This window comes from Eutrigla gurnardus, assembly GCF_963514095.1.
Source record: "Eutrigla gurnardus genome assembly, chromosome: 6".
NCBI lineage: Eukaryota > Metazoa > Chordata > Actinopteri > Perciformes > Triglidae > Eutrigla > Eutrigla gurnardus.
In genome coordinates, this window is record NC_139920.1 from 4,388,776 (window position 1) to 4,415,492 (window position 26,717).

Genomic DNA, 26,717 nt, shown 5'->3' on the forward strand with positions numbered 1-26,717 from the left:
TGCTCTCAAGGAGACCGGAATGTGTGCATTTTTATTAGATTACAAAGCCACAACTCTGACCCGTTTGTTAGTAAAGCTTTGGCTTTGGGGAAAAATAAATATGGTAGCAGTGTCTTCAATGAATGGTACTTCACTTTGTCTTGATGTCAAGGGTGTTAAAAGAGGGTAGCCAATATCCCTATTTTTATTTTTAATTGCTGACGAACTTATTAACCTATACACTGTACATCGCACAGATGTTGAATAGAAACAAATTAGCCAGTTAGCTGATAACACTTTGTTTTTAAAGAATGGAGAGTCATATTGGATTTAACAGTGCATAATTCTGATGAGACATCAATAAGTGGTATGAATTTCAAAGAAACATTGAGATATCTTAATAAATGAGTCAGTGTCTGTCAGATTATCTGCCAACTTCCTGCCCTAGATAGAAAAAGCAAGAAACGTCTTAAACGGTTGGTTGCAAAGAGACCTGAGCATACAAGGCTGTGTATACAGAAGAACCCTGCTCTCTCACTGAATGCTCTCTCCCATTCAACAACAACAATATGACCAAAGAAAAACACGTGGAAGCTCCTCTGAAAAAGGGTTCAATGCTTTAGATTGTCAAATCTGATTTTAAGATCAATTGGATTAAACAATGTTTGTCTGAACATAATTGTCAATGGTTTTATATTCCCAAAGTATTATTGATAAGTGTGGTGGCCTATGATTTCTGTTGTCCTGTAATTATAAATGCAGTAAACTGCCTCTCAAGCTGGCCACTTTTTCAATCTGTTGAAGCTTGGAGGATAGCTTTCAAACATCATTTTCTCCGCATGCACGCATAGCTTTGGAACAATCAGCATGTAGTACATAGAAACAAGTCCAGATACATGAAATAATGAATTGATAAGGGTGTAATCTTTTAGATGCATTTACTGACAGAGGTCAGTTTATGAAGAATGTTGTTTGGTCTAAGATTTAGATCGTTTCTGAACTCTAACACAGACTCCAGCTAGAACAACGCCCTGAAGCTTGTTCGTCTTGTATGTAAATATCATATCACTTACATAAGGCCCTCTTTTCAACCTGTTTTGTGTTGAATTTTGATATCTCTTTGACTCAGTTTCTAAGAAAACAACAGACATAATAAGTAAATAAGTTGCATCATATATATTTAAATACAAATTCCCCTTGTACGATTTAATTCTGTCAATTGTGTCTTTTACTGTAGCTCTCTTCATTAATCATTTTTAAAATAACGTGTTAAAATCACATTCTTCAACATATTCAAATGGAATTATTTTATGCATAATGTAATGTATTCAGTGAACGTTGTTCAATGAAAAAAAGTGCACGCGTATGCGCGTGCGTGCTTTCTTTCTTTCCCATTCTCCCATCAGCCATCGCGAGACAGGAAGCGTTCTCTGCTTTTGGCGCGGTGTCGGCCATCTTGGAACCACATCGGTGTTCCAGCAGGTCGCTCTCTGAGGCGTTTCATGAGCGGAATCTTCATTGATTGACCTCCTGTCGTTGATTTGAGTCGAGAACCCGGTTTTTCGTCCTCGTGTAACGCCGGCAGCAAATACGCGTGTTTTTTATTGCTCGCGGAGCGGAGAAGCAAACTCAGGATTGTTGAAAGAACCGTCATGGCGACAGCTACCCCGAGTCGTGAAGCTGGCCGGACGGCGGCCTCGACGCCGCTCTCCCCGACCCGGATCACTCGCCTACAGGAGAAACAAGATCTGCAGCACCTGAACGATAGACTGGCCGTGTATATCGACCGTGTCCGGTCACTGGAACTGGAGAACGACCGGCTGATGGTCAAAGTGTCCGAGAAAGAGGAGGTGACCACGAGAGAGGTGAGTCGTAACAAAACGAGTTAACTCTCCACTCGTTCTCACACGCAGCGGCAGCAGCGGACCGCCTGGCCTCCGCCGTCGGTCTGTTCGCTCCAGAGAATCACGCTAAACAACAAGACCTCACACACCGACGGGGAGTAGCTAGCTAGCCCTCGTTAGCTTCATTCATGCCCATATAACACGTGAACGGACTCACGATGTGTTCAAACGTTGTACTACTTTTTCGGTGCACTGACGTCACTTTACCGGTGTTGTGTCGACTATTGTTTCCTCGTCGATGTGTGTCGCAAAACGGGCACAGATGACCGTTGCCATCTTAACTTTGCACGCGCTACTAATACACACGCTCGCGCATTCCCAATCCACATTCAAACGGACCGGGAAGGTTGGGCGGGTGGTTCCGCGCGCCAATATTTCATATGAGCGAAGTTCCGAGTTTTCATAAATGCATATGTAACTTAAATTCATGGCAACACTGTGTAATATGATTCATACTTAAGAGTCCGTCTGCTTTACTTGTGATCTCCTGACGGGTCAGACCATGTTATAGACACAATTAGCCACGGGGCAATTTGAAAATGGCATAATCATGTTTATCATAAAACGCCTAAAATGGCACTAAAACACACTGGATTCACACGACATTTTTTTCAAATTTGTCACATTTAAGACGCATTTAAGGTATCGTAAAAAAAAAAGGGGGGGGGGGGGGGGATTATCCACAAATAAGATTCACCATAATCAATTTATTGTGAGGGTCTTTTTAGTCGCAATCCACAATAAAATCCTATACCCTCCGACCCCTCCCCACCGTCGTTGAGCCATGGATGTTTACTGAGAAAGCCAGTCTTCCCACTTTCAGGGTCGACCCGCCCAGAGAGCACAGCATTCCTCAAACTGGCCTGTGGATTAGCAAACACCAGTCACCCGTAAATTCACGCCTGCATTTAACTACATTTTGTGTAGATATATTTGCACATGTTATTAATGTGTGTTGCGTGATGCGTGTTATTAATGATTAAATTATTTGTATTCATATAATTTTATTATGGGTGCATAATTTTGCTCTCCGGTAGCATGTGAAACCAAAGCATATGCCAGGAAAAGTAGTTTGCCTGATAGACAAGAGCACTTTTCAATTAAATGGTGTCTAATCATGTGGTAGATTAATCAAAATTCAATAAATCAATAAGAAAATATGAGAAATGCACTCTTCTATGTTTCACTTTCACTTGCAAAGTTGTTGCAGGGGATGTAATCAAAGAGCAGACCCGATGTCTGTTTGAAAGGACACATCCAGCACGGCGGATGTATCTTGTTTTGGTGAGGTGTTATTTGTGCGCCGAGACTCCCCTGATTTTTAAAACATGGGATGCAGTTGGCAGCTGACCGACAGCAACAGAGAATGTCGGAGCTCCTTCCCCTCAGCTCCGTACCTCCCCGTTAGGTGGTTTCACTTAGCGGTTACATACGGTCGGCAGCAAAGACTCGAGAGTGATACCACCCACATCTGGAAATGGTTGCGTTCAAGCTGGAGTTGGGTCGGTTTCCGGTGTTCCCAGTCTGGTGTTTGTCTTAATATCAAACATTGTCACACACTGACCCAACCCTAGTTCAAGAGCAGCCAGCAGTATTATAAAGCCACAATGTAGACTTGGCTGGAAGGGTCTAAAGGGAACAAAAAGGTCTACAAGCATTCAACTGTTTTTTTCTCATCTTGTAATGTATGTACTAATGAATCACTGGAAAGCGGTGTTGATACTGAACGTGTCCTCTCTTTAGGTGGGCGGCCTGAAGGCTCTGTATGAGGCAGAGTTAGCTGATGCTCGACGGGTTTTGGATGAAACTGCGAGAGAGCGAGCCAGGCTCCAGATAGACCTGGGAAAGGCTCAGGCAGACCTGGATGAAGCCACACGCAGGTGATATGATACACTACACCCAATAATCTCACACAGGTTCAACTGTGAGTTAAAATCTGAACCCATATCAATCGGTTTCGAATGAAATCGTTGACCTCTGAATCGGAATCCAATCGTGAGGTGCCAAGAGATTCCCACCCCTACTCACTACCATGATATGATTGAGCAGTGCAAAATGGTCTGATTTATAATACTTCGGCATGAAATGTCAGGTGCTCTGTGCAACCAGCGAGCATTAGTAATCAGGATGCCCAGAATGTGTCCACTTGAAGCCCTAACGCTTGTCCTGCCTTGGTCCATGTGCTCCAGTGCCAAGAAGAAGGATGGGGATCTGGCTGCAGCGGTGTCCAGGGCCAGTGGGTTGGAAGGCCAGCTGAACAAGAGTGAAGCCAGTCTTTCTACTGCTCTGAGCCAGAATGCTGCTCTGACTTCTGAGCTGGCTGATGTCAAGAGCCTGCTGGCTAAGGTGTGTACTGCAAGGTTTTGTGTTAAGAAACTAGGAGTTACCCTCACCCTTAATGTCCCGCCCACCAGCCAGCCCTCTCAGGTCCTTCTCCCAATAATTATTTAATGTGATAGTCCACATAATGACAAAAAGAAATCAGTAAATAAGAATCCAGAATCCACATTCATCCCACTGCATTTTCTCACCTACTGAGTGGACCAGAATCCAGACTGACTTTTAAATCTGTTCAGCTTTTCTACCACAGCTTGCTCATGATGGCTCAGTCAGTCAAACCAAAGTTACATTTCCGCGTGCTGTTGTTTCTTGTAGGCAGAGGACAGCCATGCTGTTGCTAAGCGCCAGCTGGAGGCAGAGACCCTGATGCGTGTCGACCTGGAGAACCGCTGCCAATCACTCAGTGAAGAGCTGGAGTTCAGGAAGAGCATGTTTGAAGAGGTAAGTGGTGTGTGAAGGGCGAGTTACGTATCATTTAATATGACAAATTCTTATTTCAAGCTAAACCGACTAAAGTAAGAATGCAAAATTAGAATACAAATTAATTGTTAATTAATTGATTTCTTGTCCTGGGAACAGTTGTTTTCTGCCTTCAGTATATCAACCATTAAAGTGCAGAGAGATAGTTGTATATAGTTGTAGAAGTTTCTGTTTCAAACTTCCTCCATGTGTTCAGGAGGTGCGTGAGTCTCGGCGTCGACAGGAGCAGAGGATTGTGGAGGTGGACTCTGGAGTCCGACAGGACTACGAGTTTAAACTGGCACAGTCCTTCCAGGTAACTGTCCATCTATGGCAGAGAAGCATGTATTATGTAAACATGGAGCCTCCAGTTCTGAAAAGTGAAGGCAACACTGAAGTGCTTTCTTATTAAGTGAGAGGGGCTGATACAGTTGCACATTTTGGTGACACAGTTTCTGTAACAGCATTAATGGGTGATGTTTGTGTGATCTCACCAGGACCTGAGGAGGCAGCATGATGAGCAAGTCTCTATTTACAAGGAAGAACTGGAGCAAACCTTCCAGTCCAAGGTGAGAGACGACTCTTTATTTATTTCCTTTGGTCTTTCAGCGCTCCGATTCTCACACAAAGTCTGTCTTGTTGTCATTTAGTTGGATAACGCCAAGCAGTCCTCTGAGCTTAATGACAAGGCCATGAGCATGGCCCGGGAGGAGGTGCAGGAGTCCCGGATGAGAATAGAGAGCCTTGGATATCAGCTCAGTGCCCTGCAGAAACAGGTACTGCTTCATTTCCACACACAAACCTTACAGTTCCAGGTCCTTGTGCCCATTGAGTTTCATGAAATATATTGCTGATTAGCTTTATTAATTTATAGTTTTGCCGTGGGATTCATGCGTTTGTGTTTTTAGGTGGCTGCCTCAGAGGATCGCATCAGAGAGCTGGAGGAAATCCTGTCGTCGGAGCGAGACAAGCACCGCCGTACCATGGAAGGAAAGGAACAAGAGATGAGCGACCTGAGAGACCGGATGAACGCCCAGCTCAGTGAATACCAGGAGCTGTTGGATGTGAAGCTCGCTCTAGATATGGAGATCAATGCATACAGGAAACTGCTGGAGGGAGAGGAGCACAGGTACATCACACACACTATACTATGCTATATGAAACAACTAAATGTCCAGAGCCTCGGCTCCTCCGGTCCACACATCCTTGGGCAAATCAAGTACAAATATTTACATTTGCCCATACTAAGTACAGATATGAGTACTCAATCATTTCAATACAGTTCTCACACTCATTTTGAAAACATCAGATAATTCTCACTTTCTAACTGTAACATATTAACAATACAACATGATGCTTTTGTTACATTTGAACATTGAACTCTGTGTTTTCCTGATGCAAACAGAGTTTGCAGTGAGGATGTTAATAATTAATGATACCTGGTACTGGTAGGTTCAAGTGATGGTTCGGAGTAAAATGCACCCGAGGTAATTTCCACCATGACATCCAGCCAAATACCCCCTCGGAAGCATTTTTAGCGATGGTCAGCATTGGTCAAGATAGCCGCTATCAGCCGAATGGCTTAGTACTAGCGCTATGGTACAGAGGGTATATCTCGTAAATTACCCCACTAATAATGCATGGAATGTTACCAAACTTCTGCAGTAGTACACATAGGGTCTGTTCTCACAAAAATGAGGCATTTGAAAGTTTGTAGCCTAAGTACACCAGGAGTTTATTTAAAAGAACACTTGCCTGATAGCTTCTATCCTCGGCTACTAACGCTACTAACGCTACCGCAGCGTAGACGCCACTTCCGTGTTTACCCAGCCGATGCTGTGACGCAAGTTTCACGCGAGAGTATGAAAAAGTTTCGCTGAATTTTTATAAATGCTTGTATTATCAGGTCAACAAGTGTTGACAAGTGTTGACCTGATAATACAAGCATTTAAAAACATTTAGCGAAACTTTTTCATCCTCTCGCATGAAACGCGTGACGGCATCGGCTGGGTAAACACGGAAGTGGCGTCTACGCTGCGGTAGCGTTAGTTAGTGTTAGCCGCCGAGGATAGAAGCTATCAGGCAAGTGTTCTTTTAAATAAACTCCTGGTGTACTTACAAACTTTCAAATGCCTCGTTTTGTGAGTACAGACCCTATGTGTACTACTGGAGAAGTTTGGTAACATTCCATGCATTATTAGTGGGGTAATTTATGAGATATATCCCCTGTACCGTAGCGCTAGTACTAAGCCATTCGGCTGATAGCCCTATCTTGACCAATGCTGACCATCGCTAAAAATGCTTCCGAGGGGGTGTTTGGCTGGAGGTCATGGTGGAAATTACCTCGGGTGCATTTCACTCTGAACCATCACTTGAAGGGTTCAGAGGACTAGAAAAGCTCTATCTAAATGCAGTTCCATTCACAAACATTAAAAACAGTGTTCATGCAACGCTGAATGCTGCGCCAATGTCATTATGACTTGTTTCTGGTTAGTCTTGTCATTTGAATCATGTCCTGGCTATTCTGTCCTTCCTGCTGGCATTGACTCACTGGTGACCGGTGTGCTTGTTTCAGACTGAAGCTGTCCCCCAGCCCATCCGCTCGAGTCACCGTCTCCAGGATAACGGGATCTTCCTCCTCCCGCACTACCAAAAGGAAGAGGGCGGAGGTGGATGCTAAGGATGTGCCAGAGGCAGGAAGAGGAGAGGGGCAGCTGCTGGTGTCGGAAGAAGCCACAGCTAGCGGAGCGGTCGCCATATCCCCCACTGACATGGATGGAAACGCAGTCACACTGACCAATGAAACTGCACAGGTGTGTAAGACAGGACGTCGACGTAGAACAAAGCCTTCTGAGGTCGGATGGTAAAAGTGAAAAGATCCTGTTCTCGTATGTGAAGCTTCCTTTGTGTTGCAGGACCAGCCGTTGGGCAACTGGAGGTTGAAGAGACAGGTTGACGATGGGGACGAGGTTGTCTACAAGTTTTCCCCAAAGTTTGTCCTTAAGGCTGGACAGTCAGTCACGGTGAGCATCCCCTCGCTCCTGGTTCAGACGGAGGTGGCCATATGTTTGAGAACACTGTGACTGTTTCATGTTATTCATGTTCTGCCATCGCAGCTCTTTAAACATGTGCTGTGTTCATACAGGTGTGGTCCGCCGACGCTGGCATGGCCCACAGTCCACCATCTGACCTGCTGTGGAAGAGTCAGACTTCCTGGGGCACAGGAAATGACATCGTTACCACTTTGATCAACGCTGACGGCGAGGTAAAGATGTCTTTGCATGTCGTACAAACTGACCGCCACACGCTACATGTTGGATGTTGTTGCTGTGCATGGAGAAGTGAGTAATGTGGGCTGACTGCCTGTCCTGCAGGAGGTGGCCACAAGGAGTGTCACCAAGACTGAGATGGAGGTAGAGAATGGAGAGGAAGAGGAGGAAGAGGAACAGACAGTGAGTATACTTTTTTCTTACCTGTGATAAAGATGCATACAGAAGGTGACTCAATTGACGATGTTTCCACTCGATTCCTATCAATGAGGCTAAATAACGAGACCTCAGGAAAAAAGGCAATGGTTCAGCAGCAGCACAAACTACTTACCAAAGACCATCAGACAGTTGAAGCTCCAGCCGTAGAGGAAGAGCAGTGTGCTTTTATTCTTTCCTCATGAAACCAGTAAGGCGAGCGTATCTAGAGCTGGTTTCAACTCAACTCAAACTTTATTTATAGAGCACATTTTACATTACTAATGCAACACCAGGTTGATAAAATAAGACACCTTTTTGTCACAATAACAAATACTGAATTCCACCAAATGCAAATAAAATTTTTAGTTTGCTTTTCTTGCCCAGTTTTGACCGCACTTCCACTTTTGGCGATTATGACCACTCGCACTAGATGTGCCAGAAGACACATCCGTGTTTCTGTGCTAATCTGAACCTTCTTGTCTCCCACAGGGAAAGGTGTCCTCCAGAGAGTGTGCCATCATGTGAAACCTTCCCCTTCTATTGGATTTCACTTTTCAATTTTAATTTTTTTTCAGCCACTCAGATATGATCCTATCTGTCATTGTTTTTTTTTTATTATTATTATTTTTATTATTATTGTTCAAGACACTAGAATTTTTGGACGAATGGACCCGTTTTACTGCCCTCTGTGTTTTTGGACCTGCTTTAATGAGTCATTTTCCTAAATATCACTAGCAAAGCCAACATGTTTAGGTCCAAACACTCTGACTGGTGTTGCAGCGGCATACTACTAAAATACTCCATGACTGTGGTTCTTTCAGACATGTAGACCACTAATTGGAACCACTGCACAGAAATCAAGTGAGAGAACCTGTTAATTGGGTTCTCAAGATGAAGCCCCGCCGCTGTGTAGCCGTTAAGCTTTGATCCAAAACAAGACTGTTTCCTAGCAATTACGTTCTTACCAGATCGATTTCTTCAGATTGTTTTATTTTATTTATGTCTTCCAATTGAAAGTTGGTTACATAGTCAAATATCCCAGGCTTTACAGTCTGTAGTGTAGGACACGTCTGTTCTTAGACCTCCATCCAGATCAGGAAAAACCCTTTTAATGGGAAAACAGTTCAAATGATGCATTGTTGTGTTGATTTCTTTCATCCACCGCTGGTTGGCAGTTGAGTTGGACTATGGGACACGCCTCTGCTCTGTCTCCCTTCTGGGGGGTTTTGTCCCCCAAAGACAGCAGGACATATGTGCCAGTCCCTCTGGTGACGTCAGTCTCACCGGACAGAGTTGAATGAAAGTTGCTGCAAACATTTGGAGACATTTGGAGGTGTTTCAGATAAAGATATCTGAAAAGATTCCGATCGGTCCGATGTGCAGCTCTTAACATAGATAAGAAATGAGCAGGAAGCTTCTCTGGGTAGCTCCTCATCGGCTACACGGAGGATGTAGCTGGAGCTAACTAAATGTCAGCAACTTTTAATCTCACCAGTAAAACAGCAACATGTTTTACAGCCCTGGTATGGGGTCGCTACTCATGAACACGCCTACAGCTGGTTGGTTCTGGCAGACAACCGGTCCGTAGCAGAGACCAGCTAATGACGTTGTTCTGAAAAAGCCATTGGGAGGAAAACCTTTAGTGCCCATTCAGATGTGACGAGTTTGCTGCTTCAGGGACGTTCGGCTGAGGCTTAGAGTGAGAACGAGTCTACATATGTGTCTGACTTAAATGTACTCAGAGGATCTCTGAAGGCCCAGATCTGAGCTGTCGTGTGATGAGCAGTGATAGGAGTGCGTCTCTGTGAAAGGGGCTTGTTATTAAGTAGAACTGCAGCCTTAGAAGGAGTTGAGCTCCGGCTTGTGTGGCAGAACGTTGTACACACAAGGTGGGAGTGAACGCAACACTTGAGTGATGCATCACAACCTCGCACGTCACCATTGGGGAAACTCCATTTTTCTTGTATGTTTGTACTTTACATTGCTAGTTATTTTTCTATAGAGTGCTTGTCTATGTAATCAATTTGTTTGAACAATATATTTCCCTTCTTACGTGTTTCAGATTTCTGGGATGGTTAAGGTTGGGTGTTTTTTACCTGGAAGATGTTTCAGGTTTCTGACCAACCAATACTGAACACTAGAGTTTCAATTCGTCGCCTGAGTTTACTATTGGCCGAACTGTCTAGTAATCAATGAGTGATCGACTGTGAAGTCTGGCAGTGTTGGACTGACTGACTATTAGGTGAAGTCTGATCTCATTAGGATTGTTGTATGGTGCTGATAGGATGGTAATGCAGTCCCTCCAGGAACCCCAAGAATGAACTCTGCAATATGGCTTCTTCTTTTTTAATGACATTTTCTTAAGAACTGATTACAAATCACTGCAAGTTCAGTGAGGAGATCAAATGATGAAGCTCTCCCTGGGAACTACATGGTGGCTTTACTGTTGCATATTGGTATGCATGATCAACACTTTGCTTTTTAAACACTAACCGTTTCTATCCCAGTTTTGAAACTGAACTGAAATCACAAAATTAGGGTCAAAACTCATACCTTTTTAGGTTTTTTGTTTCTTTGAGGAAATAAATGCACAAACGTTTAAATGGACCTGCGTTTAGAAAGCTGTGGACCTGGAGGGACGGTCATGTGACTCGGACTGACCAGTCGTGCTACAACATAGATGTGACTTGTGATATTTCTTTTGAACTCCATTTAACCTGGTATTTTTAAAGGGGGGGGGGGGGGGGGGGGCATGCAAAGTGTGATTTCTCATTCATGATTTACTGTTGTTGAACTACTTTTTGTACACACAATAAATGTTTTACATATACACATTTGATATCAGTCGTGGTCATTAATACACACACAGGGAATGAATTCCCTCTTATTCGAGCTGAACTAGTATCTTTTTAACTCTTTAGATCCCATCCCGCTCATATTGTTCACCTATTTAACAATATTTGCTGAACATATTGTATATCAAAATCCAATGTTCTTGCTATAAAACTAAATATGACGCACAATTACATCAGCTAGTACCAACAAACTGCTGTAATATCTTGACATCCATCAGTCAGTCTGAAACTTCTGCTCTGCAGTGTGAGAAGGTGAAGCTTTTCAACCATCAAATCAAATTCTTCCCAACGTTAAGTCCCGCCTCCGGTCTTGTTTCACTGGAAATGTGTCACCATATGAAACTCTGGCCCTGATTGTAATCTGAGAAAAAAAAGTTTTAACTGGATCAGAATAATAATGTCTTGCTATCCAGGATCACGTTGGCTTGGAACACGCTGATACTACATATCCCAGTGTCCCCTACTAGCTATAACTACAACAACAGGTAGCACGGGGGCACTTGAAGTTTCTGGATGGTTCGTAGCTAAGCAGAAGATCAGAAATGTATTTTGCCCTAAACCATTCAGTGCTTTGGAAACCAGCAGTAGTATTTTAAAGTCAATACTTTGACAGACAAGAATCTGGTGTTAAGACCTGAGAACCGGAGTACTGTGATCCACTGTTCTGGTCTTAATAAGGACTCGAGCAGCAGCGTTCTGAATGAACTGCAGCTGTCTGATGGACTTTTTAGGGAGACCTGTAAAGACACCGTTACAGTAGTCGAGCCTGCTGAAGATAAAAGCATGGACACATTTTTCCAAATCCTGTCCTAATTCTGAAAACACAATTCTGTTCAATCCATTGATTTGCTCAGTGCATCTATTCAGTGCTGGTATTGGACTATAGTCCCCTGGTGATATTGTTATGTAAACTTGTGTCGTCTGTGTGGTTATGGCAACATATTTTGTTGTTTTTCATGATCTGAGCCAGTGCAAGAATGAAGATGAAGAAGAATGAACAGAAGAAAAGAACGGTCTATATTATTTTTTAATCAAGACATCTGTTCGTGGAATTGTTTTATATTTTATGAATATTGTTTTTGTATTGTTATTGATGTTTCATACATATTATATATATTTATTTAAGAGTGTCATATTCTAAGTAACTGTATGATCGTAAAAATAATTTAATTATTAATTCATTCATTTTTATTTTATAAAGAAAAAAACAAGAAATACGAGGTTTAAGTCCAGAAGAGGGCAGTAATGTTCATCAACCACCGAAGAAGAAGGAAAGATCCAGGCGACGGTATACCCCGCCCTCCTTTGCCTCTTATTGGCTGTTACGATGCCTCCTTTGTTTCCATTGGTCAGTTTTAGGCATCAGGCAGGATCAGCCAATCGGAGGTAAAGTAGGGCGGGTTATAGAAAAAACGTTCCAGGCGGGTTTCCGGGTTGATGGTTCGGTTTGGTTCTGGACTGTTCCGGACGCTGTAGCTTGTTCAGGATGCTGCTGGTTTTGTCTGAAGACCATAAAGAACACCTCTCCTTCCTGCCGAAGGTTGACGTCGCAGGTCAGTAACTGGTCCTGGATCAGGGCCGTGACAACGTGTCGGCTCCTCTATCAATTAACGGCTGACTGTCAGCTGATTGCACACCAGCCACAATATACAGTTGGAATCGCTCGAGTCGCATTATAAAACACTATTCCTACTAAATATCGTGTACACGCGAGTATGTTGTGCATACTGTGTGGACTTTGTGCCCGGATGTTTACTAATAGCAAGTTTCTCAGTGCGAGGCTTGAGTTTACTGCGCATGCTCAGTCGCCCCAGAATGCTGGTAAGAAAATAGTAAAAGAGTCTCTAAATAATGTACTGTACTTTATTTCACAGTAAAATGCTTAATCACTTTAATTCAATGAGAGTTGTGCATGTGTATATACATTGTCTCAAAGCCCCCAAAATATCATTTATATGTACTGTTATCATCAAAGCAGGTTATGAGGTAACAAACCGACCCATCTGTATAGAAGTAGTATACATACGTATGATACTCATCCGTATAGTACACATCTGTATATTATGTATTAGGGCTGCTCGATTATGGCAAAAATCAGAATCCCGATTATTTTGGTCAATATTGAGATCACGATTAACAGGATTACTCATTGATTTTTGGAAACATGCATTTATTGAACTTTAAAAATACTTGTCTTTTTAACAGTGGATTTCCTTTAAATTTAAATATAATACAACTGGAAAAAAAATGAAAAAACAAGATAAATAAATGAAAATAATATCCATCCATCCATCGTCTACCGCTTATCCTGTATTCAGGCTCGCGGAGGGGCTGGAGCCGATCCCAGCTGTCATTGGGCGAAGGCAGGGTAATAAATAATATATAATATAAAAAATATATTTACATTTAAATAAATAATAAATAACAATACATTTGATCCAAATAAATATGATGAACTTATGTTGTAGTGCAATTCCACCTACTAAAAACTGCTAAACTTGGTAAACTACATATTCCAGTCAGTAACTCGAGCTGAACTAAACATGTACACATCCATATAGTACACATCCGTAGTACACCTCCGTATAGTACACATCCATATAGTACACATACGTATAGTATACCACCGTATAGTACACATACCTAGAGTACACATCTGTATAGTACACATACATATAGTACACATCTGTATAGTATTCATACGTATAGTACACATCTGTATAGTACACATCTATATAGTACACATCTATATAGTACACATACGTATAGTATACATCGGTATAGTACACATCTATATAGTACACATACATATAGTACACATCTGTATAGTATTCATACGTATAGTACACATCTGTATAGTACACATACGTATAGTATACATCGGTATAATACACATCTATACACATCTATATAGTACACATACGTATAGTATACATCGGTATAGTACACATCTATATAGTACACATCTATATAGTACACATACGTATAGTATACATCGGTATACTACACATCTGTCCATACAATGGGCTATTTAAATGTGAGTCGGTGTACATTATTTCTCACTTTAATTATCATCTGTCTGAGCGTGCACCAGATGATTATGCGTTTTCCTACAGCCGAATGTAAGATTAGCCGTGGACGGACCCCGAGCTGCACCGTCGCTCACTCACAGACACTTGCATGCACACCCACGAGTCACCGTATGATTCTCCTGCTGGAGATCATGATGTCCAACTCCTTTAAAAGCAAACGATTGTTCATTTTTGGAAACACAGCGGGCGTTTGTTTAGTTAAAGGTCTGTGCTGTTATATAATATACTACTCTCCCCAGTTTGGGTCAGAGAACACTGATTCAGTGAATGTGTCCATGTTGTGTTTGTCCTCAGTGGTCGGAGAGTTCGGGCGCATAGCGCTGGAGTTCTTAAGGAGAGGAACCAGTCCCAAAATCTACGAGGGAGCAGCCAGTAAGACCACAGCTTTCATTACATCCTCCTTACCAGGCAGCTGATTGGTCCACTGTGTGGACTAGTCATGGGCAAACATGATGCCCATCTGGATAAATGCACACTGTGTGTGTATATATATATATATATATATATATATATATATATATATATATATTTCTCTCCGTGTTCTCATTGTTCATGTTTCTTTAGAAATCTGTGTTTAGTAGGCGTGGGTGGCATTCTGGTATATATCCCTTCATCAATGAGGAGTAGAAGCTACAGTGATCAGCTCATGCACGTTGTGTTCCACTTCAGCATCCATCCGTCTAGTTCATAACACGTGCATCACTCAGGTCCACCTGGGGGATGTCCTCAGGACTTCTGTGTGCTAGGATCCAACAGCCACTCAGGGTGTTTGTCAGATAATGTTAAAGGAGCCTTATTATGAAAAACAGGTTTTCTCTGGTCTCTATACCTATAAACTGGTCCTCCCTGAGCCTGCCAACTCCCAGGATGAGGAAAACAAGCAATTCCTGCATGGTCTCTGCAGCCCACCCTCTGGTAAAACGGTGCTCCTACAGGCTGTTCAGATTCAGCTCCTTTCTTTACGTAATGAAAGGAGTCATTTGCATAAGCCCAAACTCCTCTGCACGATGATAGGAGATCCCAAAGGGGGGCGTTTTGCGAACACAGCGCTGAGAGCCGACAGCGCGGACGGAGAAAGCGGACAGACAGCGCCAACCAGAGAGACACACGGAGAGCACTGACGGAGAGCATGGACAGACCGCCAGCAGGACTGACAGCCCGGGCCGACAGCAGCACCGACTGGCACGGACTGACAGCAAGCATGGGGAGTGTGGACCAACATCACGGACAGACAGCACGGGAGACCGACAGACCCATAGCGTGCACTGAGAGCACGCACTCGTACGGAGAGCACGGGCAGACAGCACGCACGGACCCACAGCGTGCACGGAGAGTGCAGCCCAACTTACCGGTCATGGCGCTGGGTGATCCAGCTGGTGCTCCGTGAATAAATCCCTGTGCAGGTGAAGCTGGAGATAATCTTCCCTCTGTCTCACGCGCTCTGGTGCGTCTTCACTGCTGCGTCTTCACTGCTGCGTCTTCACTGCTGCCTTCGGTCGGACGGAGCCCGGGGGCGTGTGTCCGACAGAGCACCGTGCACGGCGGTCCGGGTCTGGTCTCTTGCGTTTTATTTTTTTACGGCTACGGTCCGTGTTAGCTTCTATGTGTGTGCTAACCACTTCACATCGGGCTGCTTCAGTAACGAGCAGTGTTGGGAACGTTATTTTAAAAACGTAATTAGTTATAGTTACTCACTACTTGTTCCAAAAAGTAACTGAGTTAGTAACTGAATTACTTTATAATAAAAGTAACTAGTTACCAGGGAAAGTAACTATTTGCGTTACTGTAAAAAAAAACAACAACGTTGCTTTATGTCAAAGAATTTGTATTTTTCTGAGCAGTTTTCACAAGTCAGTTGAAATGAGTAGAACAGACATCTCCACGTTTAAAATGCCAACTTTTCATCGGATTGCTCCGGACTCGCCATCTCTGCTGCTTCTTCGAATTAGGGATGGCCAAAACTAAAAATATTTTTGACCGACCATTAACTTGAAACCAGTTAACTGATCAGATTAAAATGCGCTATTAAATGCGCTATTAAAATGCCCCCCCCCCCCCCTTGAGCGCACAGCAGTAGACATAATGACGGCGAGACCCCGGTGCCTCCACGAGCCGCCAGGCCGTTCATCATCATCATCACCATCACCACCGTCTTCATCATCCGCGCTCCACAGCTGCACAGGATTCCCGTCCGACACCGGGGCCCGCGTGGCCCTCGCGTGCCGCTCAGACCAGCAGCAGCCCCAACTCCGGCTCCAGCTCGCGGCAAGTTTGCACGTTTCTCCACGGACAACAGGCTGCCGAGACCAGGCACGCAAGCAGAACACGATCCTGACTTTTTTTTTTAACCGACAACCGACATATTCAATTCATAGTAACGCACCGCATTTAACGTTCAGTAACGATAACGGCGTTGTAACAACGGAAACAGTAATTAGTTAGATTACCCCGTTACTGAAAAAATAACGGCGTTACCTAACGGCGTTATTTTAAACGGCGTTATTCCAAACCCTGGTAACACAGTACAAAGCTGGCTTTGCCTCGACACTCACCCTGGTAAAAGTATCTGTCCCAACCATACGGGACCCAACTTCACCTGAGCCACATAGGCGAGCCATAGCCATACATCCATGTAAACATTGCCGCATGCTGCCGCGTAGTGCAAGCGGCATCGTCTCCGTCTCTCCGAGTAGGCGATGACAGACGGACCTCATTAGCATTTAAAGGTGCAGACACAGAAACAGCCTGTTCTCAGCAGAGCTCATTTGAGCAACCTTTAGACAGCTGAAATTCAGGACCACCGATGGGTTTGGGGCAATGCATATTGAATACAGTGTTGTTGGACCTCTGACAGCTGTGTGAATTGATGAAAACAGTATAATATGTGACCTTTAACATTTGATCATGCTGTGAGAGAGCATACCAAGATATGGAATCTCTGCTTGGTTTGGGAATCTAAATCAGGATTAAACGCATTAGTTTGTTCAGCACTGAAGGTGATGGGGGTGAGGGAGCGTCCCACCCCCCCTGCAGGTCTCTGAGGAGACAGTCACGTGTCCTACACTCTCAATGTGGTTCAAGACCACAAAGGCTGAACTGAGCATGTTTTTCCCGTCGCCTAGCAACCAGCTGTGGGTGACGAGAGCATAGAGAAGAGGTAACATTTATTAAAATTAAGCCAGATATCATATTTGATTCTTTGTATTTCATGTCATGATGGAGGATGTGCTTCACCATCGCTGCCAATGGCGTATGATAGATTTCGGGTGAGCGTGGCGACTGCTGATCCGCTTGTAGACGCCATGTTGATTAAAATCGTCACTGATGTGCAATGAATCTTGGGATACGTTGGGCCATTAAGGATCCATCAATTGGATCCTCTGAATCAGGAGAAGAAGGATGAAGAAGTCTTTAAGATGTGACAGAGAGTCTCAGCCGCTGTGATGCCGTCGGTCTTCAGATGCAACCTGAAGGGCGGACGGTGGACTGGGACTTGACTACGGTGTCGGGTCACTAAGGGGTGGTTTAAGTTCATACCTCCTGAATACATCACTGGGACATGTTTCCATATCATGCAGCTTTGACTCTCCTTCTCCTGTCAAAGTGAAAGCTTAATGAGCCTCTTGTTGCAGGGAAGCTGTGTGTTCCTGTGGAGATGGTGCAGCATGGAGTGGAAGGCCTCATGTACCTGATGATGGAGAGCTCCAAACACATGGTGACTCACTCACACACTTTGACACATTCCAGCAGTAGACTGACCCAGATCCCTGAGACCAGATCAGCTTCTTGTCCGTGTGCAGCAGGTTACTCAGAGAGCCACTGTGTCGGCGTGTAAAACAAACGTCCACTGTTGTGAGTTTCATCATCTAAACAACGCTAGCTAACACTAACACGAGCAGCCAGAAACAAACCCCTATAGACAGTTATACGCTTCATCATCGAAACACATTTTCTTGCGATGGCCTTTCTAACTTGAGCAGTGGTGAAACGTAACTCCCGGCTATATTCCGATGTTTCCATGACAACCACTTGGAAACACAAAGGGGTAAAGTTGTATGTTGCCACTCTATGAGACGTTCCGTCCTTTTAAAGGGAGAAGCAGGGATATCACATTAATGGTGGAGCTGCTCTCTATCCCAGTGCATCAATGATCAGGACTAGGACCTTGTCCCTGTTCGGATCGTTCAGTGATGTGTGATCCCCGTGCTATCAGGAAACCCTACAACACCCCCCCCCCCCCAGGTGTGGCGTACATTCTAGTGTTGAGTCCCCTCTCCCCGTGTCACTGTGTAGATTTCTGAAGTGGACTTCCTGGACTCCGTGTTGGTTTTGGGGTTTGGTGAAGAGCTGAACCAGATCCTCCTACAGGTGACTGACTCTCTTTTATTGATTGGCGGTGATGATTTGCGGTGTACGCTTTGAGTGGTGCTGAGTGTGTGAGGCTTTGTGTTGCAGCTCTACCAGCAGCACCGCAGTCAGATCCGCAGCATCCTGAGCCAGCTGCCCTCCAACCTGCCGGCCTACCACAACCTGGAGTGGAGACTGGATGTACAGGTGTGTGTGTCCTCTCGACAGGTGTGTGTGTGTGTGTGTGTGTGTGTGTGTGTGTGTGTGTGTGTGTGTGTGTGTGTGTGTGTGTGTGTGTGTGTGTGTGTGTGTGTGTGTGTGTGTGTGTGTGTGTGTCCTCTCGACAGGTGTGTGTGTGTGTGTGTGTGTGTGTGTGTGTGTCCTCTCGACAGGTGTGTGTGTGTGTGTGTGTGTGTGTGTGTGTGTGTGTGTCTTTCTCTACAGGTGTGTGTGTGTGTGTGTGTGTGTGTGTGTGTGTGTGTGTGTCCTCTCGACAGGTGTGTGTGTGTGTGTGTGTGTGTGTGTGTCCTCTCGACAGGTGTGTGTGTGTGTGTGTGTGTGTGTGTGTGTGTGTGTGTCTTTCTCTACAGGTGTGTGTGTGTGTGTGTGTGTCTCTTTTTGTAAAGGTGTGTGTGTCTTTCTGTACAGGTGTGTGTGTGTGTGTGTGTGTGTGTGTGTGTGTCTCTTTTTGTAAAGGTGTGTGTGTCTTTCTGTACAAGTGTGTGTGTGTATGTGTGTGTATGTGTGTGTCTTTCTTCCTGTACAAGTGTGTTTGTGTGTGTGTGTGTCACTTCACATCCTGGCATTTAGTGTGTGTGCATCCTTATACAGCCTAATTAAGTTGATCAGGTTCTTCTTCTCTTCTCTCGTGCTGTGCTCCCTCCCTCCCTCCCTCCCTCCTGCTAGTTGGCGAGCCGTCCTCTCCGCCAGCAGGTCATCCCCATGCTGACGATGCGTCTGCTCCTGACGGGAGGTTGCAACAGCCGCAGTGACCCCAGCAGGAAGGTTCTCCAGACGGATCCCAGCACCCTCCTGCACCTCATCTCCACTCTGGAGGCCGCTCTGGCCGCCATCAAAACCAGCCATGCTCGCCGCATCTTCCGCAACATCAAATAAGCCCCCGGGTCGCTTTGTGTGGAACGACCACCTCGCTGCCTTTACACCCAGACCCATGAAGCAGTGACCTGCTCTGCATGTCGACCTGCTCCTGGACGGGGAACCAGCTGACTGTCTATCCGACTGTCTATCCGACTGTCTATCCGACTGTCTGTCCGACTGTCTGTCTGACTGTCTGTCTATGTGCCAGATGGTTTTGACAGTATTGTATATAATTTTGCTACAGTGCTGCCGATATTGTATTCAGGTGAAAGACGAGATGAAACGCCATTCTTGTGGTTGTGAAGGCAGAAAGACTTGGAGAACAATACATCTGTGTCAACATTTGACTGGAACAGTCCGGATGCTGCATAGCAACACTTTCTGGTCGATCCACATCCAGCTTAGCGAAAAGGTCAAAATCATATGACTCATCTACTGTTTGTACGAGCGTTTCCACGTATAAAATGTGATTTATTAATATCTTGTGTGCGAGGTCATTTTCTTTGAACACTTTGAACATCATTAGGACTCCACATACTGACCCTTTATGACCAGTGTTACCATGGTTACTCCTGGTAACGGGTTTCCTGAACACGACGATGAGTTCACTTAGGCTCGACTAGCTGATGGTCCCTTCTGTTCACTGGTGGCAGGAACTCCAAGATGGCGACGGTCAAAATGCTGAACTCATGGCTTCAAAACCGTTGTCTGTGAACCAGTGGTGATGTCACCATGACGATGTCCACTTCTTATATACAGTCTAGAGCAGTCTTCAACGTTTTTCAGGCCAAGGACCCCTTGGCTGATAGTGACACGGTGGAGGGACCCCCTATTACATATCATATAAGATTGTGTTGCTTATTAAACCGGTCAATAACAATGTGTAGTGCAGCCTAATGTGCCGTGTATAAAGGTACTTTGTAATGATGTATGTATACAATGCTAAGCCATTCAAATAATAATTGTTGGCAGATGCATATATTTATAGAACACATTTGAATTCTATGTTGGGATTTTTACATCAAAATTTCAAAACATAACAACAAATAGGAAGGTTCATATTTTCTTATTATAGGTTGTATTCACATTAACATGGACATCTGAAGCAAAAGAAAAATGTAGAATGCAATGTCCCTGACAACCTCCAGACTAATTTGAATGGAGTAGCTGTCATTTCCTGTATTCTGATGCATTTTAACATGAACATGTATAACGTGGTTTGATACTTTTATCTGGCTAGCACGAGAAAGAAATATGGGTTCATTTGGTAAAGTGGCCGGCTCCTGTCAGATCACATATTTGAAAATATAAAAAAAAAAATGATACTGTGACTAATTCAGAGGATCTATATAGTTCGCATGTAATTGCAATTCCTGTTAAATTCATTTCTGTTGATGTTATCAGATCAATGAGTTAAGTGGAGAAGACAACTCAAACTACATTAATAATAATAATAATAACTTGGATTTATAGCGCCTTTCATAGTACTCTCATAAACTACATTCTCCAATAAACTACATTTCCCCGTCGTGGATTATTATGTATTATATTCTTTCCCTTTGATTATAACGAGTCCTAACAATATGGCCCACCCCTACAGGCGACCTGTCCAGGGTGAACCCTGCCTTCACCCAATGAAGGCAGGGTTCAATGGGTGAATTGGGTGAACCCTGCCTTCACCCAATTCACCCCCCCCCCCCCCCCCCCCCGACCCTGAACACAGGATAAGCGGGAGACGATGGATGGATGGATGGATGGATGGATGGATTGATGGATGGATGGATGGATGGATGGATATCGGTCAAAACAATTTGGCACTAATGTGTAGTCGTTGAATGTCTCATTCCTTTAGCCAGACTAAACTATCCGTGGTGACTTTGTGAAGCACGAAACTTGCTTGTGGCAAAAATGCTTGAACCCACAATTTTTTTACTTTAGACTCGGTAAAAGTGTGTGTGTGTTATGAAATTCTCATAACAGGCAATTAAAAAGAAATCGTAATCTTTATCGTATTAAATATATGATTTGGAATACAAAACCAAAAGGAGTTGCTATTTTTGATCCAACATTTTATCAAATTCATTTTAAGAGTTACATTGAGCCAATCAAAATCCATCACCTTTATGTCTTCAACCGTATCACTTTTCTTCATGTTGTTTGTTTCCCCAAAGGAAGTTTAGATTAGTTTGATTTATTTGATCAGTTTATTTGGAATGGCATTAGAATAGGCTGGTAAATACATCTAGATAGAAATTAGATATATTCCACCAAGAATTGAGAGGTCTCTTTTGAGCCACGAATGTAACTTGGACTAGCATTCCTTAATCCTATTTTCAACATTCAGAGTCTGACTTCACTTTTGGTCTTTTGTGAGGTAAATTCCAAGGTAGCTGTTGAAAAAAAAAGAGTCAGTGCTTTGTAGAAGTGTGGAAAAAAAAAAATCCATCATCCTCAATTTGGTTTCTGTATTGAACCATGTCTATTACCAGTCTAATATTTTTGTGGATTGAACATCCTTTTCCATCCATCCATCCATTGTCTACCGCTTATCCTGTATTCAGGGTTGCGGGGGGGGGGGGGGGGGCTGGAGCCGATCCCAGCTGTCATTGGGTGAAGGCAGGGTACACCCTGGACAGGACGCCAGTCTATCACAGGGCCGACATGTAGAGACAAACAACCATTCACTCTCACATTCACACCTACGGGCAATTTAGAGTCACCAATTAACCTATCCCCATCGTGCATGTCTTTGGACTGTGGGAGGAAGCCGGAGAACCCGGAGAGAACCCATGCTTACACGGGGAGAACATGCAAACTCCACACAGAAGGAACCCGGGCCGACCTGAACATCCTTTTAAGAAACCCAAATCGTGTTTGTGCAATAAGGTTTGATATCCCATTTTGAAGATGGGAAGTGAACATTTTCGTCATCATCTCTTTGAGACTGCCAATCACAGCTAGGATAGCCGTCTGCGTGAGTTATTAGTCGATATCATTTTCTACTTGGAGTCGTTCACGGAGCGTCTGCCCCTTCCGGCATCTTGCAGCCGCCTTGGGCCAGAGTTGTTTTGGTGCGCTCGAGCTAATTGGATTTACGAGTCGACGCTCATTTAATTCGTCCAACGGACAGCACCGCTATTGTGTTATGTACGTCACTGCCTCTCTGGTTCCACAAACCCAGATGCTTCGGTAAAAAAAGACACGGTTACGCCCAGAGGCGATTCTAGAGTCTGTTGGGGCCCCAAGCAAAATTTTCAGTGGGGCCCTTCTGACTAAACAATAACAATAATAATCTTCTAAATAATCTGACGCCAACGAAAGATGTATGAAACCAACGTTTTTTATATTCAAAATGTGCATATATAAATGTCAAGAACAATAAAACCAATATAATAACTAACTAAATAGCCCTATACCTAACCCTAACCCTTTTATGAGGAGGTCGGTTGAAAAAAAAAGTATCTTTTTTAATTCTGTCTTCCATTGTGGTCTTTAGCGGCAGCGGCGGCGGGGGGGGGGGTGGCGGGTATCAAATTGATTTTTTTAAACATTCATAAAACAGCCCTCGGGCCGAGTCTCGGGGGCCCCCTGGCAACTCGGGGCCCCAAGCAGTTGCCTGCCTTGCCTGTTCACAAACAGCGCCTCTGGTTACGCCACAAGCGGGGATGATCGCTGCGTATCAAGGGCTCTCCTTTCCATGATTATGGCAGAATCTCTGTGTAAAAATGCCTTATAATTCCAATATGAAATCACATTTGCTAATGTAATATCTCTTGTTTGTTATTACCAGAATAACAGAAATCCTCTCGAGTGTATATGTTGGAGATAACAAGGGCAACTGTTGAACATTAACCCTTGGCTGACATTTAAACAGCACACAGACTCCAGAGGGGATAGCACCAAACATTCTACACAATCCCTGGTTATTATGACCCTCCAACTCTTAATAATTAAAAAGAAGACCTATAGTGGTAAAATCACTTTTCCACGAGTTAAAAAGTAGAAAATTCTGTTGCGCGTGCACGCTGTGCGCGTGGAGAGGAAAAGGAAGTCGGCGTCAGGCATCACCTGATCGTCTAAGCGTCACACAGGAAGTCGGTTGGCGAATTCAACATGGCTGCCGTCTGCGACGAGAGGAGCGGTAGCAGCAGTGAGATGAACTAGTGGGCTTTCTGCCTCCCCAGGACAGTTGACTTGGTTCCGTGTGTTCGCGGGCGTCCACCCGGCGCCGACATGGCCCAGTGTGTGCAGTCCGTTCAGGAGTTCGTCCAGGACTCGTTCGTCCCGATGGTGGCCGTCTTGTGTAGCGACGAAGCGGAGAGAGTGACTCGCAAGAACAACCTGAATTTCGCGGAGCTGCTGCGGCCTTTCTGCCGACTGACGTCCGAAGGTAAGGTCAACTATTACCGAGCCACCGTGAGTCCTGTCGGTGTCATGGTGTCCCACACGGAGCTTTGGGGGGGTAACCAGCAAATTTAACCTGCGAAGTTGGCGCTAGCTGAGCGCTAACAGACGGCTAGCAGACCGGATTGTGTGTAACGTTAAGCAACTGTGATCGGAGGGGGATGAAGTCCAGACTGACATCTGAGAAGACCGACTGACACCTGACCATTGAGCCGCTGTAAGCCGGTTTCAAGGAGTCATTTCAGACAGACGGCTAACTGTTCGGTTTCTCTGGTGTCCCTTTATCAAGAAACATCTACGAGAGTCAGTACGTCCATTGGCTAATAGGCTTTAGTTGCAGTCCACGATGACAAGGAGGATGAATAGAGCTGATTTCTATTAATTCTATAAGACCAGGATGCAAGTCACAAGCCGATGTCAACACGAGAGCCTCGGCCGGAAGAGGACGAGAGAAGGCCCGGTAACGGGCAGGACAAGTAACGTTGGTACCAAACGGGAGGCAGCCACCGGTTCTGAAGGGTGAAGCCAAACTGAAGTGCCTTAAACGTGCATTCTCTCTTCTGGCCACCAGGGGGCGAATGACCCTACTCTCTCTTGATGTATTACTCTGTAAACATCAGTTTATGGTCTCAATCTCTAGTTTCAAATCTTCTTCAATCCAGCATGATGTTCATTTAGTACATTATTGTCCATTTAGAGTCGGTGGGGATGCTTTAGGGGCGGGGCTACCTGCTTTAGGGGCGGGGCTACCTGCTGATTGACAGGTCTCTACCACCATGCCTTTTCTACTGTCGCTACTGATGCAGATACTGTGATTAGACCAGTCTTCTCTACACAATAAGTGGTTCTTTATGTCCTCCTGTTTGCCAGGGTGATCGATTGAAAGGACTACTTCACCCTGTGGCACCCGGGTACACAGAACCAGTGTCACCATGTTTCTTTTGTCAACTTGTATGACCTAGCAACTGTCACTAAGGGGGGTCGGACTTTGAAAGGTTATTCATTTTTTTGGAAAAAGCTACAACATGAAATTTGGCCAAATAACTGCCACCAGCCTGATGGTGGCACTGTTGTTGAGTTTGGAAAAAAGCCACACCCCTCACACCATGTGTCTGATTGAGTTTAGCTCAATGTTTTCAACAAAAAGCTTCTTGGACAAAAACAGTTGAAAAACAGTTAAGGGTCATTCCGTGTCATTTCATCAAATTTCTGAAAATCTTCCCACCTGACCATCTCAGAATGTCCTGAAAAAATTCAAGTACAAAGACAAGGTAGTCAAGGGTAGTTTAGACGGTTTTTGGCATCATACTCTGAAAAGCCATTTTTAAACAGCAAAACTATCTCACCTGTGGCCTTTAAATTTTCTACAGTGTATATCTGTTACTAAAAGCCTCCAGACCTGGAATATCAGGGGTGTAGCTCGATGATAACCTAGTATGGTAGGTACTTAAAATGTGGCTTGTTGAAATAAAGTAGTACATTTGAAGAGTGACTGAGCTCCCATTTTTGCAGATAAAAGACTTCTATCACTACTGCCTCTATCTCTGGTGTTAGCTTAAACATTCTACAAAATATGGTCTCTCTCAGATGATTAGTTTCACAGATATTAAGGCTCAAAAATGGAAGTAAACACATCTTTGCCCAACTTCAGAGCCATATTCCAAAAAACTGACAAGTATCAGGTCCAAACTTACTTTTTTTGAAAGATCATATTCTTGTTAAAATCATATTAAAAAATCGGGAGGGTGTTTTGCCTCATTTTGTCGCAGTGATTTTTTAAAATCCTGATATTGGTGGGGGTTTTGTGGCCGGTTTTGGTACTGCATGTCCTAACAGCCTACTAGTAAACAGCAGCAGGGGAATTCAATTGTGTTTTTACCATTTACCAAAGACTTACATGTGACTAAATGCTACTGATAAATTTAGCCTCACGAAAACATTACAATGTAGTACAGTTGTAGTTACAGAGGCAATAAGTCCTTGAATGTGAGTTAAACATGCTGAAAGCAGCTTTTAATGTCTTAAACCATGAACAAACAGCATAATATTGAAGACTGTACATTTTGTCATACTTTAAGTATATAAATTACACAACCAAATCAAATAATAATCTTAATTTGAGCATAAAGATTTTACATTACAGTAGAAAAGTCTCCAAAGTTTGATATTGAATAACAGTTTGTCTCTATGCTCACTATGAGACAATATGTGAGTTATGATCAGAAATGGTGGATAGGAAGTATCAGAGATGTTTCAGATGAAGATGTACTGGTTCAGTTCATGCACCCACATGGCCCTGCCAAGAGTTTCTACTGGCCAAGAAGAGAAGACCTGTGCAATAACGATATACTTGATGATATGACAAAATACTGAAAAATAATAGGTTGTTATTAATTTCAAGAACATACAATTGCAACAAAATAAGTGTTATCCTTATATTTGTCAGGGTAAACCTAACAGTTTGCCTTGAAATATTCAGTAAAAACAAGTATATATTGCTCAGTTAAGTTTCAGTTTAGTCAGTAGTCACTTTAGTTTGTAACAGCATTAACTCCCTGAGTAGCTCCTTTTTTGGGGATAACTTCTTCTACAGTATTGCTTTCAGCTATGTTTGCTTTCACTCATGCTTGTTGAATGTTGTTGAGCTGCTTGGGTTGCGCTGCATGGCGCATGTGAGCGTACGTCCACAGCATAGCGGTGTGACGTTATTACGTCAACCAATCAGAATATCACAATATGTTTTTTTTATCAGGTCAAAAAATATACCGGTAT

The 26,717-nt window shown here is 43.9% G+C and overlaps 3 protein-coding genes across 4 annotated transcripts in view; all 3 read left to right on the forward strand.

Moving 5' to 3' along the window:
• Positions 1-1,424: 1,424 nt before the first annotated feature.
• Positions 1,425-10,946, forward strand: lmnb2 (lamin B2). Its single transcript, XM_084011571.1, has 13 exons — positions 1,425-1,844; positions 3,627-3,763; positions 4,073-4,229; positions 4,539-4,664; positions 4,900-4,998; positions 5,180-5,251; positions 5,333-5,458; positions 5,591-5,811; positions 7,258-7,495; positions 7,598-7,705; positions 7,828-7,947; positions 8,057-8,134; positions 8,639-10,946. Exons 1-13 carry the CDS (start codon positions 1,632-1,634, stop codon positions 8,672-8,674), a joined length of 1,731 nt encoding a protein of 576 aa, XP_083867697.1. The 5' UTR covers positions 1,425-1,631; the 3' UTR covers positions 8,675-10,946.
• Positions 10,947-12,399: 1,453 nt separating this feature from the next.
• Positions 12,400-20,021, forward strand: commd2 (COMM domain containing 2). The gene is made up of 6 exons (XM_084011601.1): positions 12,400-12,557; positions 14,391-14,468; positions 17,729-17,811; positions 18,390-18,464; positions 18,552-18,650; positions 19,350-20,021. Exons 1-6 carry the CDS (start codon positions 12,491-12,493, stop codon positions 19,557-19,559), a joined length of 612 nt encoding a protein of 203 aa, XP_083867727.1. The 5' UTR covers positions 12,400-12,490; the 3' UTR covers positions 19,560-20,021.
• Positions 20,022-23,649: 3,628 nt separating this feature from the next.
• Positions 23,650-26,717, forward strand: part of trappc8 (trafficking protein particle complex subunit 8) — a 28,637-nt gene continuing 25,569 nt past the window's right edge. For both annotated transcript variants that reach the window (XM_084011540.1, XM_084011541.1), the window contains exon 1: positions 23,650-23,931. In XM_084011540.1, coding sequence (XP_083867666.1) covers positions 23,775-23,931 — 157 coding nt within the window. In that variant the 5' untranslated portion in view covers positions 23,650-23,774. The remainder of the gene's footprint in view (positions 23,932-26,717) is intronic.

Excerpts from the sequence above, each read along its gene's own strand:
- commd2 (XM_084011601.1), top strand. The coding sequence starts at position 12,491 with ATGCTGCTGGTTTTGTCTGAAGACCATAAAGAACACCTCTCCTTCCTG. Across the intron at positions 12,558-14,390 it reads GCCGAAGGTTGACGTCGCAG|TGGTCGGAGAGTTCGGGCGC; the intron begins GTCAGTAACTGG and ends GTTTGTCCTCAG. Across the intron at positions 17,812-18,389 it reads TGGAGAGCTCCAAACACATG|ATTTCTGAAGTGGACTTCCT; the intron begins GTGACTCACTCA and ends GTCACTGTGTAG.
- lmnb2 (XM_084011571.1), top strand. The coding sequence starts at position 1,632 with ATGGCGACAGCTACCCCGAGTCGTGAAGCTGGCCGGACGGCGGCCTCG. Across the intron at positions 1,845-3,626 it reads AGGAGGTGACCACGAGAGAG|GTGGGCGGCCTGAAGGCTCT; the intron begins GTGAGTCGTAAC and ends TCCTCTCTTTAG. Across the intron at positions 5,459-5,590 it reads TCAGTGCCCTGCAGAAACAG|GTGGCTGCCTCAGAGGATCG; the intron begins GTACTGCTTCAT and ends TTGTGTTTTTAG.